Genomic DNA, 18,823 nt, shown 5'->3' with positions numbered 1-18,823 from the left:
ATATTTACTATCATATCGCGCAGGATGTTTTGTATATTTTTTTTTGTGATTTATTTTCATCTTGCATATTTAGTATAATTTTATTTATTTTTTATTTGAAAAACCGTATACATCAGTGATTGAAAATGAAATATTAGGGCTAAATCTGTTTTGTCATTTATTTTTATTTTTTGGGGGGAGGTTGTTGTTTATATTCAAACCAAATGAATGACACAGAGCCAGAATGTGACCTGTCAACCATCATATTCTGTACGCCTGCTGCTGCTGCCTCCATCATGCCACCGCCGCCATTATGCCACTGCTGCAACTTGCCCACCATCACGATCTGTACGGCTGCTGCTACCGCCTCCTTCATGCCACTGCCACCATTATGTCACTGCTGCACCCTGCTGAGTGCCAACTATCATCTTCCATAAGGCTGCTGCTGCCTCCATCATGCTTTTATGCCAACATGTACCATATGGCTGCTTCTGCAGCTGCTGCCTCAGCGCTGCCTGTCATTGCCTGCCAGAGTTTCAAGAGGTGAGAAGGAAAAAAATTTAAAAATAAACAAAAAGAGAACAAGTTTTCCTAAAAATCCTAGGAGCCTAGATATACCAACTTTCAGGGCAATTGGAGCAACTTCTGCTCGGTCCAAATCAATTCAGGCCCAAACCAAACTTTTTCAAAAATTCAGCGAACTGGACTTGAAACAAATCTCGAGTGGTTCACTCATCTCTATTCTGGAGTTTCAATTTACAGTATTTTGTGGACAAGTTTGAATACATTTTTGGGGTCTGACTATATACTGTATATAGCTGTCTGGTCTGTAGTCTGGATTAATTTTGGGGTCTTGTCTGGCATCCAAATTTATTTTAGGGTCAAGTCTGAATAAATGTTTTGGTTTCAGTTTATTTCAGAGTCTGGTTGTGGGAATGAATTCATTTTAGGTTGTGGTCTATGGGGGTCAAGTAATTTCGAGTAAGCCTCCTGCTCAAAGCCACATATAATGCTACACGATTTACCAGTTGCACCCGTCTGCACAAGGGTGCAACTTGACGCTGCAGGTCCACCCAATCAGATCCATGCTGACGTTGTCTATGGATGAATTTAAAGCCAGGAGCCAGAAGCTGCCCACGGTATTGGGTAATGGATAACTGAAATTACAGCTGGAAAAAAACAATGTTGGATCTTGAACTGAGCGTGCAGGCTAAACACGAAGGTAGGACGGAGCAGCAATAAGTGAATACATCAATTACTTGGCTTTACGCACTTCTCCACAGATAAGAAGCTTAATCATTGTCCTGGACGTGTTACATTGACCATAAGATCCCAACCTGTTACTGGAAGCAGTCACATTCTCTGCAGGAGCGTGCTAGTCACTGATCGAAGACATGGGCTCTGCACTTATCTCCACAATCATCAGATTCTTGGTCCTATTATCAAGTAAGTGTGTTCTATAATAACACCTGTCCTCTTAGTATACCACCATACCCTTAACTACCATCCCTGGTTCTTTTCACAACTCAAGGTTGGTCACAATTTCACCTGTATAGACAATTCTTTGTGAGCAGCTAAACTCCTCAACGAAACCTTTCATGTGGATTTATCACATGGAATGTGCGGTGGAAATTTGCAGCATAAATTGACCTACTGTGGCTTTAAAATCTGAACAGAGGGACGTTTTATTTTGAGGATTTTTTACGCAAAGGTGTCTACCTGAGATTTGATTAAATATCATCCACTTGGCTGCTACTGGGCAACGCTCTGGATTTTCCTGCCCAAACTTCCATGGTAGAAACTCTGCAGCCACATATAACCAAACCCTTATATAGAAACTGTTATCAAGCTGCTGTTTTTGGATCTGCTTTTCCATTATGCATGGTCACTTACCTTTTCTGGGTTGTTACCCTAATAACATCTGCCGACTAAGGAATATGGTTGTCATAAGCAGCAAGGAGTAGTACCATGATGACTATAATTTTTATCATCGTGACCACTCAATCACTGATACTTTGACCATGCCATCAGGAACAGGCTGCTATACACATTCTAATGCAGGAGATCTGAGGAGCCTCTGATCTTAGTCATTTCTTACTTTAAACGCCGTGATCACCACTGATCGCCCCAATCAAAAGTTGAGCACTACAGGCAATCACAATGACACAATCAGGCCCTATGAAGGACCTCACAACATATTTGCTTTCGTCATGATCAATAACCCATCCTATCAATTTAGAACCTCATTATTAATGATGGGTGTGTGATTTTCTTTTTATATTGCCAAATTTATGTTCTCAATTTTTACCAAAATTAAAATTTGCAGCAATGTATGTGTGCCGAAACACTGCAAGTACCGACCAGTCCTGTAAGAAAAAACAAAGCCTACGTTCAATAAAAAAGTTATGACCACCAGAATGACAAAAAAAAGGAAATATCCAATATCCAAAAACAGTTTTAGGTCCTCAAGACTAAAACTGGCCTGGTCCTCAAGGGAATGATTGAAGGAGATGTTGATTCTTGTTCATTTGCTAGGGAAATCTATGGACCATTCAATCACAAACATATAGGGACCTCCAAAGGGAAAGAAATCCCACCTCCAAGGCCAATATAATGTCCTTCAGCAAGACTATAAGCCATAAAGGTGAAATATTTGGCTTAGTTTTTAGTTATGTTGTATCATTAGATTTTTTGATGTTTTGTCTTGTCATGCAGTCTTCATGACTCTTCTTCTCTTGCTTTGCAGTAACTAACGTGACAGCAACAACTGGAACATGTAAGTTCCTTATCCCGCTAATGTCTATTGTTTTGCCAGTCTTGCATGCTCTGTAGGGCTCCCCCATTGGACTTTGGCAATCTCTGCTAAACGATCACCCTGTTATCTACATTATTGCCTATGAACTGTAATAAAGACAGGCATCCAAACTGTCACGTCGCCAATTGACATAATTTTTTACTTTGGAACTTGGAGCAAAGAAGTGATAAAGAATTGCGTGATGATATGTGCCACGCCTACTAATATGCCATTGGATTTCACCAGGTCTTCAGGCGTTTTAATCAGTTTCCTTAATTTTTTTAGGACTATTTAAAGGGGATATTTATAACTGGAGAAGCAGATGTAGCAGAGATATGTGACAACCTCTTCCCACATTAGGGCATATGGTCATTATTGATTGGATCCTTCCTCTTTAATTTGGGGTATTTGGTTTAGAAAACCCACTGCCATACACCCTATTAGTGCATTAGGAATTAATTGAGGGGGCTCTGTTCAAGAGCCTCATCTATTGGCTGGAGTAGAGAGTGGTTACATAGGGGGGCTCTTACCCTGGAGGACTTTCCTGTGCTGTATTACGCAAACAACTCAATGATGTTTCTTTTTCTCCTGCGATGAAATTGAACACTTAGTGCAGGTTTCTCCACAGATTCCAGTTGATCGCTGGAGGTCACTGTATTGTGAGGAGAACCTTCTAACAAGTAGATATTGTCCCAAGTAAAAAAGCCCTTTAAGAAACGTATTAATTTCTATGGGAAAGATGCAATGCCATATTTCTCCTGCAGAAATAGTAAGCAGCCACATGGAGTATTTTCTTGATGACTGTCATTCATTCTACCTAGGGGTTGTGCTGATAGGACAACCTGTTTTTCAAAGAGGGTTCTCCATCATAGGCATGTTGCACCATCATGGTCAGATCATTGGGGCCCTGTCTGTGAGAAATTCAGACAAGATGTCCTTTATAGTGTTCCAGTTCAGATTTTCTACTTGATGAAAGCCTCAAGAGTAGACTGGAATGTGTTCATTCTTGGGACAGATTTGGGTTCCAGTGGTAGGACTCCTCCTAATCAATAATGATATATACCCTACAGATGGAGAAGGGGGCCCTGGGGTCCTGTGAATCTCAATCAGACAATCATAATATCCCAGGAATATACCATTATCTGTAATAGTAAACAGTGTTGAAGTGACCTGAGGTTCACGGCCAGGCATATGAAGCAAATGAGATGATATGCACAGATCAGAAGCATATTAGTATTAGTACCAAATACTCAATTTTATCTTCTTTTTTTGTGTAGTGGGCAGTGCATGGTATATAATATATTGCCAGGTGATTTCAAAAATATAGAAGCTGGTGGTCCTATAGAAACTATTGGTCAATCTGAAGCTTGACATAGAAGTTATAGAACCAGCACTGGTCCTTTCTTGGGTTCCTTGGGTCCACCACGGAGATGACTCAGATGCTCTTCATCTATACAGAACATATCTCCCTCCTCCATTAAACTGCATTATAATCTTTCTTGATATCATTGTACACATATGTCATACGTACTAGGATACAATAAGTTATCTGTGAAACCAACAAGAAATTGACTAAATTGACAACTTTAGGTTTCTTCTCCTGCTCATCATTACTGTGTCAGGGCCTGGGTCCACCCTGGGGTCCTCTTTTAACAGGTCCAATCCTGCTTTTCAGTCTTATTTCCAAAACTGTCCATAATGATCACCAGAACTTTAATGAGGGGCCTTATTATATTTAATTGTTGATTAGACATAGAAGTAGACAAATCCTTCATCCCCCAATATTGATTATCATAACCCCCTTGAATTTTTTGGACTTGAGTATGTTCCAGCCACATGGTCACATTATTATCCATCCTTTGTCCTTTTTTTTTTCAGGTTCCAGTGTTGAAATTAATTTAGAATTTTTCTCTTTTCTAGTGAAGTGTGAGAATGGCGGGATCTCGAATGGAGCGACATGTACTTGTCCTGAATTTACTTACGGAGCTGACTGTCAAAACATCAAAGACATAATTGAAATAGGTAAATTATTCCATGCCAATGGCTGTTTTATTCCATGTCAATGGTTGTGCTATTCCATGCCAATGGCTTTATCTCTCCATGCTAAACTTGACAATAGATACATCATTCCATGACAATGGTTATGTCATTTCACGCTAATAGTTGAGCCTTCCATGCCAATAATTGTGCCATTCAATCCTAAAGGTTGTGTCATTTCATGCCAATGGTTGTGTCATTCCAGTGCCAAAAGTTGTGCCATTCCATGCCAATGCTTGTCCCTTCCATACCAATAGTTGTGCCATTCCATACTAATGGTTTTATAATTTCATGCCAATAATTGTGCCATCGTGCCAACAGTTGTGCTAGTCCAATAACAGCCCTTTATTTAAAGGTTGTCCCCTCATGTCAACTTATCTGCATTTCTTTTTAGGAAAGTATTTTGATGTCACAATGAAAGTGGAGCTGACATTGAATTACACTTACACCAGTAATCTAAATAATACATCTTCTGAAGAGTATAAAGAATTTATAAAAGTGTATAATGATATGGTAAGTCCTCCATCAGATAAATTATGTCATGGGAATAGTTGGATAAGAGGCCAACCACTTAGGTCTCCTTTTTTTGCTTCACAGTTGAAATCATTATTCGATCGACCTAATGGGAATATCACAGTTCTGGTACTTAGGTAAGTCTAGAAAAATGATATGATGGTATATGGTATTCTCAGAGACATTGTACTAGTTATTTGTTTGTTTTTTATGGCAAGAGCAGAGTAGCCAGAAGTACTGTTCTTGCCATCACAGCACTATAACCTGTAGAGAAACCTAAATGACTTCATTATAAGTCAACAGAATATGTGAGAAGTCAAGAGGAGCCATATGGAAATGGATCCATCATACCAGTTATGGTCCCAATAATAAAGGAAGCCATGACATTAGTGTGACCTGAGGAATAATTCAGGAAAAAAATGTGACTTCCAAAAATGTGTGCCCTTCTTAACCTTTCTTCTTGGCTTGACATATTCTGAGATGTGTGGCACAAGATGTCTGTGCCACACCATTCTACCGTGGTGACCAGAGTGGACAGATTTGCATAAACACTTTGGCCACTTCTACTTGAGTTATAAAAATATCTCCAAATGGCTGCGCCTGTTACTCCCACCACTCTTGACCGCCACATAGGAAAGGTGTTCTAATCAAAGATATAAATGGTTAATATGGAAGCATCCCTTTAAATGGGTTTTCCTACTAATTATATTTAGGTGATAAATGTACGGTCTCTGGGCGTCCGACCAGTAGGACTCTCACCACTCAATAGAACAGGAGTCGTCACACATCTGAATACAGAAGTAGTGCTCATATGCGACCACTGCACCATTCACTGTCTATGGGACTTGGCTATATCCATCAGGTCCATAGAAGTAAATTGTGAGAAGGTCATGATAGGAATCGGGGACCCATGTTCTCGTGATTGTTGGGGTTTTCGGTGGTTGTGGATAGGTGGAAAAACATTGAGAATGGGAAAACACCTTTAGCAAGATTGTCAGAAAGTTAAGGGTGAACACACAGAGATTCCCATAGGCCAGTTCTGATCCCTGTGCATCGGAATGAAATGCACCTAATTTACTAAGAGTCAGATGTATTTTAAAGGGGTTGTCCAAGTTATTTTTTATTGACGACCTGTCCTCAGAAAAGGCCATCAATATCAGATTGGCCGGGGTCCGACACCCAGCACCTCCTATCGATCAGCTGGTGGAAGAGAAGGTGCGTTCCTCTGCCTTCTCTCCTCTGTTTACCTGCTCTGAGTCGCAACAACAGAGGTGAGCAGGTGTAACTACAAGAGGCTGTCTCATTCACTTCAATGGGATGGCTCGTTCCTATTCAACTGTATAGAAATAAGCCATCCCATCGAAGTAAATGGGATGGCTCATTGTAGTAACACCTGCTTAACGCTGGTGCTGCGACGCCGAGCAGGTAAACAAAGAAGAGAAAGCAGTGCTGGTACGAAACGCGTCTTCTCTTCAACCAGCTGATCGGCAGGGGTGCCAGGTGTCAGATCCCGGACGATCAGATAGTGATAACCTAGCATGGACAACCGCTTTAATAAATAAGTTGCACCTCTGGCAGTCCGTGCGCTAGAGACTGAAGTCTACACCAGCCAGGGGCTACAGGCCTTATGATGCCACACCCCTCTTTCTTAGACAAGACTTACCACCTTAGAAAAGTGGAGAGACGCACAAAAAGTCACAAAACATGGAGCATGATATGCATGATAATTCTGTGACATTTTTACACCTCAATAGTGGCGTAAACACTTTAGTAAATGTCCCTGGCAGTATTTTACCAGTCCCTTCTAGTATGTTCTCCAGTGACCTCCATACAACTGTACTAAAGTGTGGATCCACTTTTTCTTATGTCATTTCAAGCACTGACAATGGTTATGTGAAGGTGAGAAATAATGTCACCTTGACCCTACAATATATCAATACTCGCAACGTGCTGGAGCAGTATGAAGAAAACTACAACGATGTCAAGGCAGTGATAGAGAACAACAAGTGCACATCACGTAGTAAGTATGGCGTGGGCTCTACACCAATGGTACCACACAGGACTACATCACAGGAATCTTTATCCACCTCATCACATAAAATCCACTCCTAACTATCAGAGATCAACTGTGGAGGGAAATAGTCCCAGGACAGGGAGACAGCGCCGGAGGGGTGTCATTTATTGCTCTTGGCCCACAGTGCAAAATCTGATCCAGGGGATCTGTCTCGTGCCATTTACAATACTGGTCTCTTCTAATATAACATCCAATGTGACAAAAAGGGCACTGAGCGCACTGCGGTAGCAAGGCCCAGGTGTGTCTGCTGGTGCTTCCCCTGTACATAGACACGTGGACAATGCAGAATTTCAGGACAGTCACTCCTAAATACAAAACCCAGTTAAAAAATCTTTGCAGTCTGACCAGCAGGAGATGAGAGTAACGTGAGCCCACCGCAAGAAAGCAATGTGAGGACTACTGATTTATCCCTCAACTTACAAGAAAAATCTTCATGACCGAAGGACTCATGATTCAACCACTGGTCTGATTCTTGTTTTCATTTATTTTCAAAGCTCTGTGTATTAAGAGTTCCTCTACCGAAGCTATCCTTCCCCTCAGCGAACATGGCAAGTAACTCACACACAATTATATCTCATATCTATCCTATCTATCTATCTATCTATCTATCTAGCTAGCTCTAATCTATCTACAGGAGGGGCCATTTATATGGATACACCTTAATAAAATGGGAATGGTTGGTGATATTAACTTCCTGTTTGTGGCACATTAGTATATGTGAGGGGGGGAAACTTTTCAAGATGGGTGTTGACCATGGCGGCCATTTTGAAGTCGGACATTTTGAATCCAACTTTTGTTTTTTCAATAGGAAGAGGGTCATGTGACACATCAAACCTTTTGGGATTTTCACGGGAAAAACAGTGGTGTGCTTGGTTTTAACGTAACTTTATTCTTTCATTAGTTATTTAAAAGTTTCTGACCACTTATAAAATGTGTTCAATGTGCTGCCCATTGTGTTAGATTGTCAATGCAACCCTCTTCTCCCACTCTTCACACACTGATAGCAACACCGCAGGAGAAATGCTAGCACAGGCTTCCAGTATCCGTAGTTTCAGGTGCTGCACCATTGATGGCATGGTGTGGTATATGGGGTACAAAGATAGTGTGGCCATTCTTCATCAATGGAAACCTCAAGGCCACTGGATATGCAAAATTGCTACATGATGATGTGTTTCCCTCTTTATGCACTGAAGCTGGCACGTTCCCTGAGTTTTTCCAGCAAGATGGTCCACCACATTATGGGTGTCAAGTCCGAGCATTCCTAGATGAACAGTTTCCTGGAAAGTGGATTGGTCATCATGGGCCAGTTGAATGGCCCCCAAGGTCTCCCGATCTGACCCCCTTAGACTTTTATCTTTGGGGTCATCTGAAGGCAATTGTCTATGCTGTGAAGATACGAGCAGTGCAGCATCTGAAACTATGGATACTGGAAGCCTGTGCTAGCATTTCTCCTGCGGTGTTGCTATCAATGTGTGAAGAGTGGGAGAAGAGGGTTGCATTGACAATCCAAAACAATGGGCAGCACATTAAACACATTTTATAAGTGGTCAGAAACTTGTAAATAACTCATGAAAGAATAAAGTTACGTTAAAACCAAGCACACCATTGTTTTTCTTGTGAAATTCCCAATAAGTTTGACGTGTCACATGACCCTCTTCCTATTGATATAACAAAAGTTGGATTCAAAATGGCTGACTTCAAAATGGCCGCCATGGTCACCACCCATCTTGAAAAGTTTCCCCCCTCACATATACTAATGTGCGACAAACAGGAAGTTAATATCACCAACCATTCCCATTTTATTAAGGTGTATCCATATAAATGGCCCACCCTGTATATCATATCTATCTATCAATGTCACATTTATTAATATATGTTGAGCTTCTATCTGGTAAGGTCTCATTTATGGATTCTCTATTTGCCTCTTCCACTTCAGAGAGATGTGGCGAAAAGATCTCACCACGATTTATACAATTCTTTGACCCAGTGGTTTCTGAAGGCAGCCTGGCCTGCATGTCAAAGTGTTTGCCTAGCTCCCCTAACTACTTGAATTGTAGTTCTGGCAGCTGTCAAATAAAGGATGAAGAAGGACCTCAGTGCTTGTGAGTAGACCATGATACTCATACTTACATAGTGCCAATAAGTTCTGTACAGTAATTCTGCTGCACTGCACTGCATCCCACCAGTTATCTTCCACCATCTGTGGAAGGAACAGGTGATATCTCTCCGGCAGGGAGGGCAAACACTGTTAAATGAACCCCAGTGGTTTTATCTCAAGAACTTCATGCCCCACCCCCCAAAAAAATAAAATAAAATAGAGAGTTCATGAGTTTTGCTCTAGGGCTTGACTACAGAATAACAAGACCTCTTGTTGATAGAGGAAGGGGGTTCAGAGTTGTAGCTAAGCCATTTTTAGCTCTCAGTCTTGATTACCACCAAGTACTGCAAAACTTCTCCCATCTACTGGTATGAACTTTAACTCTATATGGAAGTAGCCATCCAAATGTTTATTACTTTTTTTTCATTTTTTCATTAATATTTTCAATGTTTTCTCTTGCAGTTGCCCAAGAACAGATCTGTACATATATATAAACGCCAGATGTGAAGGAGCCATATTAATAGCTGCATTGTACGGGGGAGTAGGGGCTGCTATCGGAGTACTGGTGATCATCGGTGTGGTCTTAGGAGTATTCCTGTACAGGAAAAAATATTACTACTAAGCGAGTAGTTTGGACTTTACGCCTCGTGTTGTCCTCCTTCCATTGAGTGACTAAGAGTGTTCTTAAAGATGCTATCACTGAATGGGGCCGAAGAAGATAAACAGGTTGTCTGGCCAATTAAAACTGTTTAAAATTGGCTCAGAGTGATGAAAGCATTATAGGAAGTCATAATTGCGTCAACAAACTCCCGGATGATGCTCCACAGTACTCTGCCGGTCTGTACTACCTGGTCCCTCTGGATATACATGGAAATGACTGTACAGCCAAACAATGATCACAGTGATTGTCAGAACCATAATTTCCTGTGAGACTCATGGAAAAAAAATAAGTCTCTGGAAAACCCCTTTAAGTTAATAGGAACTCAAAAAGTTGATAAAATGATAAAAACCTGTGTAAAATGGTAAAGCAAGATGGCTTGTACATACCGTAATTCATTAATCCAGGTATTCTTATAAACGAGCAAGAGCAAAAGCAGAAGACTTGGTAAAGAGAACCAACTACCGAGATACTTAGTAACCTGTTTTTCTATAAGTAATGTAAAATGTATGTATTTTTTGATAATCCAATGAATATGATAACCATAACTATACCAGCAATGGAATATTCTAAAGTAGAATTTTATTCTGAAACACCATTGTATATTCCATCTATGGATATAATCTACATAAAAGTTGAGTTACTTGAGTAAATACATTGTAGTACGTTAGTACGTACCTAATCCTGGGTTCCATGTTAATACAGTCCACTGCTGTGTCCACTAGTTGCTACTGGTATAACCTAACAATTTGTTGTCAGCGTAACCTCCTACTTCTTATACAAAATTCTGACCTGACTCAGCAGGGCATGCTGAGATTCGATCCCAGAACTTTAAAAAAAATGCGCTCTTCGACTACAGGTTGTAACTTTTTTTTTAAAACCCCATCCATATTGTGATATCCAACTAAAATGAAAAGAATGTGCTGTTTCACTAACATCTTAAGTGAAATTAGCAAGGACCTCGAGCCAAGAGACTTGAACTCACAATGGACTAGAAATTGTAACACAGCACAAAAGTTACCTAAAAACGACCCTGTTGTCTGAAAATATTCCTCTAACATCTTTTAAGTTTTCTGAACGTGAACCAGCAGAACATGTAGAGACATATGAACTCAGAACTTTGATTATTGTTATCAAAAATAATGAGACCACCTTGAAACGGACCTTTTGTTTCTCCTAGAAAAACCAGATGATTCCTTATACTTAATGACTTCTCTAGCTACATTGCAACCAGATGTTCCCCAGTGCTGGATCTCAACAAGCAGATACCTCAGAGCGGGAAAACAGATTTGCACTGAAATTAGTATTGTATTTGGTTATGATGTAAAATATTTATATGTAAATATTTTCTTATAAAATAAATGTATATTTTGCGTAGAGCAGCTGTGTCACTTCTACTTTTCACATTTATATTTAAGATAGTCGGTAGTGTTCAGCGAATCGAAGTTAACGAAGTTAACAGAAAAAATTTGATTCGCCACAAATTCAAATTTCTTGTCGCTTTGCATTAATCAGTAAATTTTTCCTGAAGTGGCGGCGAAATAAAATGATACATACTCACCTCATACATTTGATCGCGGAGAGGCCGTTGCGGGCATCTTGCCAATTCCTGCATGCACTGACGTGTGACGTCACCACGCTGGGCAGGTGCGGTGATGTAATCAGTGATGATGTAATCGTGCGCCCAGGGTGGCGATGTCAGCACGTCAGCCCAAGAGAGAATTGGCGTATTTTCTTAATCAAGATGGCCGCAACGACCTCTCCACGATCAAATGGATGAGGCGAGTATATATGTTTTTTGTTTTAACCCCTGATTAACCCTAGTAGGAGTTGAGGTTCCCTTGATGGTAATGGGTATGCGTAGAGTGCTTTAGTGGCTGGGTCACTGTGTTCGTGACGCCAGCACCGTAAGGTGCAATTAGGAGATGAAGTGGAATAAGGAGACCAAGTTTCTTAATAAACTCCCAGTAATTTACTGAAGCTGATCCAAAGGTCATTAGTGTATGCAAAAGTCATTTACAGCAAGGCAGCTTTTACAGTGATTCAGATTAGTTCCCAGAAGTTGCATAAGGGGCAGTTTTCTATGACAATCAAGCTTTCTCCCTTGTTTCTCCAGGCTCGAGGAATGTACTATGTCTGCTGTACTGTATAATCATATACTTCTGTATCCTCTCAAGGAATACTATCTCCTGACAGATGGTTTTTCTGTCCTTGGTTATGGTGGGCAGCTTGTAGCTTAGTATCTCTCCACCTAATGCAAAGGAGACCAGAGCCTGATAAACGACAGTTACCTTCCTCTGCCAATATTCTCCCTCCCTCTCTGAGTTGCCTGGTTCTTCTGTGATTTTTCCCTTCTATGGGCTGGTTCATGGAACTAACTATGGAGTTTGGATAACTCTCCAAGATCGCTGCTGAGGTCTGACATCCCACACACTGACCTTCTTCTCCTTCTCCTCTGTACAGGGCAGAGTCAGCCCTGGGAGGCTTGTTAGAATCTCCCCCTCCCTATGCAACTTTATTGGAACTCCTATACAAGCACAATTTACATGAAACACGATCACAGTATTAAGCAGTGGGTTTCAGATCACTGCATCATGACATCACATTGATCTAGGACACAGCAGCACACAGCGCTCCAGACTAAAAAAAATACCCAGGAGCCATTGGCTCCTAAACTGAAGAGCCAAATTACATTTTTAGTCGCCAAATTTAAAATGCATATAATTACAATTAAAAAAAGGGATAATACAGCACCACATACCTATTACATATAGTGACGTCTCCTGTCATGAAGACCTCCTCTTTCTTCTTCTCCTCCGTTTGACCCAAACCACCATGACAAACTCTTTCAGCCTCATCTCGTCTCTGCAGAGTTTTTTACATAGACATGTTAGATTTCTCAATTCTTTCATCAACCTCACCATCCTGGTGTCCCAACAATGTCATCCTGCTGCCACTCCCAAAAAATAGTGACCCTAGCAGACATAATTGGGATCATTTATCAAACTGGTGTAAAGTAGAAGTAGATGAAATTCTTGTTGAAGCAGCCAAATTGAATGTTTCACTTCACTCATCATTAGTGGTCGGTATAATTTCAAGAATCTTGATGGATCACATTAAAACAATTTGTGTAATACAACTATGTGTGAAACAGAGTGGCCAATCAAAACCGTAGTCCTAGACAAGCCTATGTCAATGCAGGCGTAGTTTGTGGTAGTTCATGGAATTAAAAATCAGTCCATGGGTTAGGAAAGGCAGCTCTGGGTCAGTATGAGAAATGGACAGAGGTCAGGTCAGGCCCTGAAGGTTTAAATCTAGAGACAAGCAGAGTCTGAGACGCATGGACAGGTAAAACAAAACAATGGCACACCTTAGCAGGACATTAGACAGCTAGAATATATTGCTCAGGCACCTTGTGACAGGGAAAGGTGTCTAATAAACCACTAGGTAGCCAGCCATTGGCTGAAGAACAGTTACATGCAGGAATACTGGCCCTTTAAGAACCAGAGGAGATGAGCATACCCAGAAGGTAGAGAGAGGCATAGCAAGCCCCAGCCTGCGTGGAGTTCATGGAGCTGCCGGGAAGAAGCATGGCACAAACTACCAGATCACAGAAAGGAAGGTAAGCTCTTCGGCCGTTTTGCCCACTTTGAGAAGAGACACCTGTGGTAGGAACCAAATTTTTTCCAGACAGTCAATTATAAGGCCTATGGTAAACCATTCGCAGCTGGACTGTTGGCTATGAGTCCAGCCTCCATAAAAGTAACAATGGCATATGAAATTTATCAAAAAAAATTCCATAAATTAATGAACAATAAATTCAATTAAAACTAGTAGTGTTGAGCGAGCATGCTCGGCCGAACACCAGTTCGGCTTGAGCATTGCTATGCTTGGCAGAACACCACATGTGGTCGAGCGCGATGCTCAAGTCAGTGCATTTAAATTTAATTTAGCGTCTATTTCTATGCAGAAGATCGCTGTACAGTGAGGGAATCCCTCAGTGTGAGTCCACGGCTTAGGAGTCCCTGCTCTGACTCAATATATAGCTATGTCCATATATGCAAATCTTAGTCCTGCAATCTTAGTTAAACTATCAGCCCATTCATAATTATGGCGTTTTAGGAGTTGCTAGAAAAGGATCGAGGACAGGGAGTCCCCACCCTTAGGGGCCATCCCTGGGCAGAGGGTTTAGCCTCAGGGCATGTATTTAGGGAGAGGTTCCCCATACATAAGATGCTTACTTAGCCTTCGTGTGGATTCATTTACATTCAGGACAACGGTGTACGTCATTTTGTGTATAATTACCATTAAAAGTAAAATCTCTCTATAAGGGTTAATTTCTTAGCTGGACTCTATGTCCATATATGGAGTCAGTGCTTGGGGACACCCCAGTGTATTTAAATCTAATTTAGCCTGTATTTCTGCAAAGTATTTGCTAGATTTCGAACTCACAACCTTTTGCATTACTGGCAAGGCACTTAACCACTCAGCTATAATAGCTGCATAGCCAGTAACTTAAAATAATAATAATAATAATAATAATAATAAATAAATTAATATGAGACTTCTACTGTATTGTACTTCTACTGAGACCTATACAGTAGAAGTCTCATATTAAAAAAAAAATTGTGACTGGCTATGCAGCTATATAGTGTAGTGGTTAAAGTTCTGAGCTATGATGCAAAAGCTGTGAGTTCAAATCCTATCACAAAATTAGATTTATATTTTTTTTTTTTGTAATTGTAAAAAATGTATAGCACAAAAGTGTAATTACTAGAAAAAAAACATATGGGGGACAAATGCCCCTGCGTCTTATAGGGTAAATACTAATGAAGCGCTTCCTATTTGGAAGCACTTCATTAGTATCGACGGACCGGGAAGGATCTGTACTCAACGCTTCCTGGTCCTCCGCTCGGCTGTCTGCTGTGCAGGTCTGCGCACCATGTGACCTTATTGTGTGCAGCCTTCACAGCTGACAGCTGAGAACCAGGAAGAAAAGAGAGAGCACTGGTGGTGAGGAGTGGCATCCAGGAGCAGGAGAGGTAACTTTATTTTTATTTATTTTTTGCACTGATGGCTGACATGGGGGGCATTATGGCTGACATGGGGGGGCATGATGGCTGACATTGGGGGGCTGATGGTTGACATGGAGGGCTGATCTAAGGCATTGGGGGTCTGATCTGAGGTCTGATTAACATTAGAGGTCTGATTGCTGGTCTGACCTGAGGTGTAATAGAAAATATTTTTTTCCTATTATCCTCCTCTAAAACCTAGGTACGTCTTATAGGGTGAAAAATATGGGGTATATATATATATATATATATATATATATATATATATAGATAGTACAGACTAAAAGTTTGGACACACCTTCTCATTCAAAGAGTTTTCTTTATTTTCATGACTATGAAAATTGTAGATTCACACTGAAGGCATCAAAACTATGAATTAACACATGTGGAATTATATACATAACAAAAAAGTGTGAAACAACTGAAAATATGTCATATTCTAGGTTATTCAAAGTAGCCACCTTTTGCTTTGATTACTGCTTTGCACACTCTTTGCATTCTCTTGATGAGCTTCAAGAGGTAGTCACCTGAAATGGTTTTCACTTCACAGGTGTGTCCTGTCAGGTTTAATAAGTGGGATTTCTTGCCTATAAATGGGGTTGGGACCATCAGTTGCAATGTGGAAAAGTCAGGTGGATACACAGCTGATAGTCCTACTGAATAGACTGTTAGAATTTGTATTATGGCAAGAAAAAGGCAGCTAAGTAAAGAAAAACGAGTGGCCATCATTACTTTAAGAAATGTAGGTCAGTCAGTCCGAAAAATTGGGAAAACTTTGAAAGTGTCCCCAAGTGCAGTCACAAAAACCATCAAGCGCTACAAAGAAACTGGCTCACATGCGGACCGCCCCAGGAAAGGAATACCAAGAGTCACCTCTGCTGCGGAGGATAAGTTCATCCGAGTCACCAGCCTCAGAAATCGCAGGTTAACAGCAGCTCAGATTAGAGACCAGGTCAATGCCACACAGAGTTCTAGCAGCAGACACATCTCTAGAACAACTGCTAAGAGGAGACTGTGTGAATCAGGCCTTCATGGTAGAATATCTGCTAGGAAACCACTGCTAAGGACAGGCAACAAGCAGAAGAGACTTGTTTGGGCTAAAGAACACAAGGAATGGACATTAGACCAGTGGAAATCTGTGCTTTGGTCTGATGAGTCCAAATTTGAGATGTTTTGTTCCAACCACTGTGTCTTTGTGCGACGCAGAAAAGGGGAACGGATGGACTCTACATGCCTGGTTCCCACCGTGAAGCATGGAGGAGGAGGTGTGATGGTGTGAAAGTGCTTTGCTGGTGACACTGTTGGGGATGTATTCAAAATTAAAGGCATACTGAACCAGCATGGCTACCACAGCATCTTGCAGTGGCATGCTATTCCATCCGGTTTGCGTTTAGTTGGCTTTTTGGTTGCCTCACTGCCCTTTTCCTTCATTGTCATGTGACTATGTTATGTCCCCTCAGGTGTATTCCACCTTTTTTATCTGATGTATTACATCACATATAATTAATTTCTTATGTATTATTAAATAAAGTATATTTATATTTTGCTACTATACCCGTTTTAGTCTCAGTTTATCTTTTGTTTGTGCTCAGTAGAAGTACAGTAGAAGTCTCATATATTTTTCTTTTTAAGTAAATGGCTATGCAGCTATTATAGCTGAGTGGTTAAGTCCCTTGCCTCTAATACAGAAGGTTGTGAGTTCGAATCCTAGCAGAATCTTTTCAGAAATACAGGCTAAATTAGATTTAAATACACTGGGTGTCCCCAAGCACTGACTCCATTTGTGGCTATATGTGGAGTCAGAGCAGGGACTCCTAAGCCGAACTAGAGTCCCGACAACCTCCCCTATTCAGAGCAGGGGGTGCCATTGACTTCCATTGTGCTCGGGTGCTCAAGCACACGAGCACTTTGGTGCTCACTTAACACTAAAAACTACATTTCCACTTCAGTCCCTCTTTAGGTGTCACGCAGTAAAGAAAACACCTCCTCAAGATTATTTCATGAACATTGAACTCACTAGATCTCAGTCCAATACCACCTCATTGTTCAGCCAACAAATCATAAAATACTGGGATCATAATCAGGTCAACCAGGATCATACTCTCTAGGGAACCAATTGCCAATCATCTGAATTCCATCGGCTGACAGAGGACCGTTGTTGTTGCTAATATATGCCCAAAATGTCAAAAAGGTGGCATATACAGAGCCCACAAAGTGAAGGAGAGCGCACCGTGCATGTGCAGCCACCCTCCATTCATTTCTATTGGCGTGCCAAAAATAGCAAAGTAGTGCGCTCTGCTATTTTCGGAAGTCACATTGAAATGACTGGGAAGGGCACCACGCAAGCGCGGCTACCGCTCCATTCACTTCTATGTGGCTGACGGAAATAGCCAAGTCAGTGCTTGGAAATAATGTATCTTCTCAAGATTATTTTTATGAACGCATTGATGGGTTCATATACTCTAATGACAGCACAATCACCACATCTAAAACCTGTAGCGCATCCTTGGACGTGGTGGAAATGGGATGCTCACCATACGGTAGATGTGCAGTCAACAAATTTAGCGATGCCAGCATCAACCTGGTTAGTAATCTCCATCATCTCTTTTTTCCAGTAGATGACTACATTCATGCTGCAAAGAATGCTGGCTTGTCTGAGGATACCAGATGGTCTGCCCCAAAAGTTGCTTAAAGAAAACCAAGCCATTCAGGGTATGCAAAATCCATTGCTCTTTCCATGGCAACCGCCAGGTTTTTGCTGAGGTTTTTCAGTTTGAATGCTACTGACTAGTGACGGACGAACATCGGCAGGGACGGTTCGCGAACGTAAACTGCAAGTGCGTGGCAGGCCCCATTCACTTTAATGGCAGGTGAACCTGAAAGACCTTCAGGTCATATTTGCAGCCAACAAATACTTTGTAGAAGTGCACACATAGTCCCACAACATGGACAGTGACATACTAGAGGGGGAAAAAAGACAACAATTTCGACAAAAAATATGCATCTTAATCAGGGGACAATTTTATGCGTCTTAAAGGCAAATTCTCTGAAATGTACCCTGCTGGAGCCTAGAAAAAAATTATTTTAGGCCACGGGAGTACGGGAATTAAAAATTAGGCATTCACCCGACATAAAAGAAATTCTGATTATGTGGCTTGGAGTACATTGTGTGGTCAATGGATAAAAATGGTACTGTAGGCCACTGGACTACAGGCCCCAAACATTAGGCATTCACCGGACAGAAAAGATCAATGGATATCAATTTTACTGCACGCCAGTACAAATACAGGTCAAATATATATGTTTAAAAGAACTAAAAATATTAAATTGGATTAAAAACATGGCTGACAAAAAAATAAATAAAATTATGATAATAGTTGAAATTCGATAAAACAAATGCTGCACTACCCAAATGCACTACATAGAAAGTATATTACTGGTATATAACACTCCTGCTTCAATCACTTTTTTTTTTGGGGGGGGGGGGGGACTGGTATATCACACCAGTAGAAATTATTTGTTCCAATAACGCTTGTCCCTCTATATACCTGCAGTATCGCAGCAGAACCGCACACAACTGCTGCACAATTCAAATGCA

At 40.9% G+C, this 18,823-nt stretch overlaps 1 protein-coding gene across 2 annotated transcripts; it reads left to right on the top strand.

The window, feature by feature from the left end:
- Positions 1 to 1,331: 1,331 nt before the first annotated feature.
- Positions 1,332 to 11,431, top strand: LOC122929432 (mucin-3B-like). Of its 2 annotated transcripts, XM_044282992.1 has the most exons (9): positions 1,332 to 1,425; positions 2,726 to 2,755; positions 4,694 to 4,795; positions 5,205 to 5,323; positions 5,408 to 5,460; positions 7,201 to 7,343; positions 7,892 to 7,945; positions 9,334 to 9,499; positions 9,958 to 11,431. In XM_044282992.1, exons 1-9 carry the CDS (start codon positions 1,374 to 1,376, stop codon positions 10,115 to 10,117), a joined length of 879 nt encoding a protein of 292 aa, XP_044138927.1. In that variant the 5' UTR covers positions 1,332 to 1,373; the 3' UTR covers positions 10,118 to 11,431. The 2 variants fall into 2 exon arrangements, with proteins under 2 accessions (XP_044138927.1, XP_044138928.1); XM_044282993.1 differs by lacking the exon at positions 2,726 to 2,755 and having other exon boundaries at positions 1,352 to 1,425.
- The last annotated feature ends 7,392 nt before the right edge of the window (positions 11,432 to 18,823 follow it).

The sequence above is a fragment of the Bufo gargarizans genome, chromosome 2 (genome assembly GCF_014858855.1).
Source record: "Bufo gargarizans isolate SCDJY-AF-19 chromosome 2, ASM1485885v1, whole genome shotgun sequence".
In the NCBI taxonomy this organism is placed as follows: Eukaryota; Metazoa; Chordata; class Amphibia; order Anura; family Bufonidae; genus Bufo; species Bufo gargarizans.
Note: the sequence above shows the minus strand (reverse complement) of the source record. Positions and strands in the feature narration are given on the sequence as shown.

Excerpts from the sequence above, each read along its gene's own strand:
- LOC122929432 (XM_044282992.1), top strand. The coding sequence starts at position 1,374 with ATGGGCTCTGCACTTATCTCCACAATCATCAGATTCTTGGTCCTATTA. Across the intron at positions 5,324-5,407 it reads TAAAAGTGTATAATGATATG|TTGAAATCATTATTCGATCG; the intron begins GTAAGTCCTCCA and ends TTTGCTTCACAG. Across the intron at positions 7,946-9,333 it reads CCTTCCCCTCAGCGAACATG|AGAGATGTGGCGAAAAGATC; the intron begins GCAAGTAACTCA and ends CTTCCACTTCAG.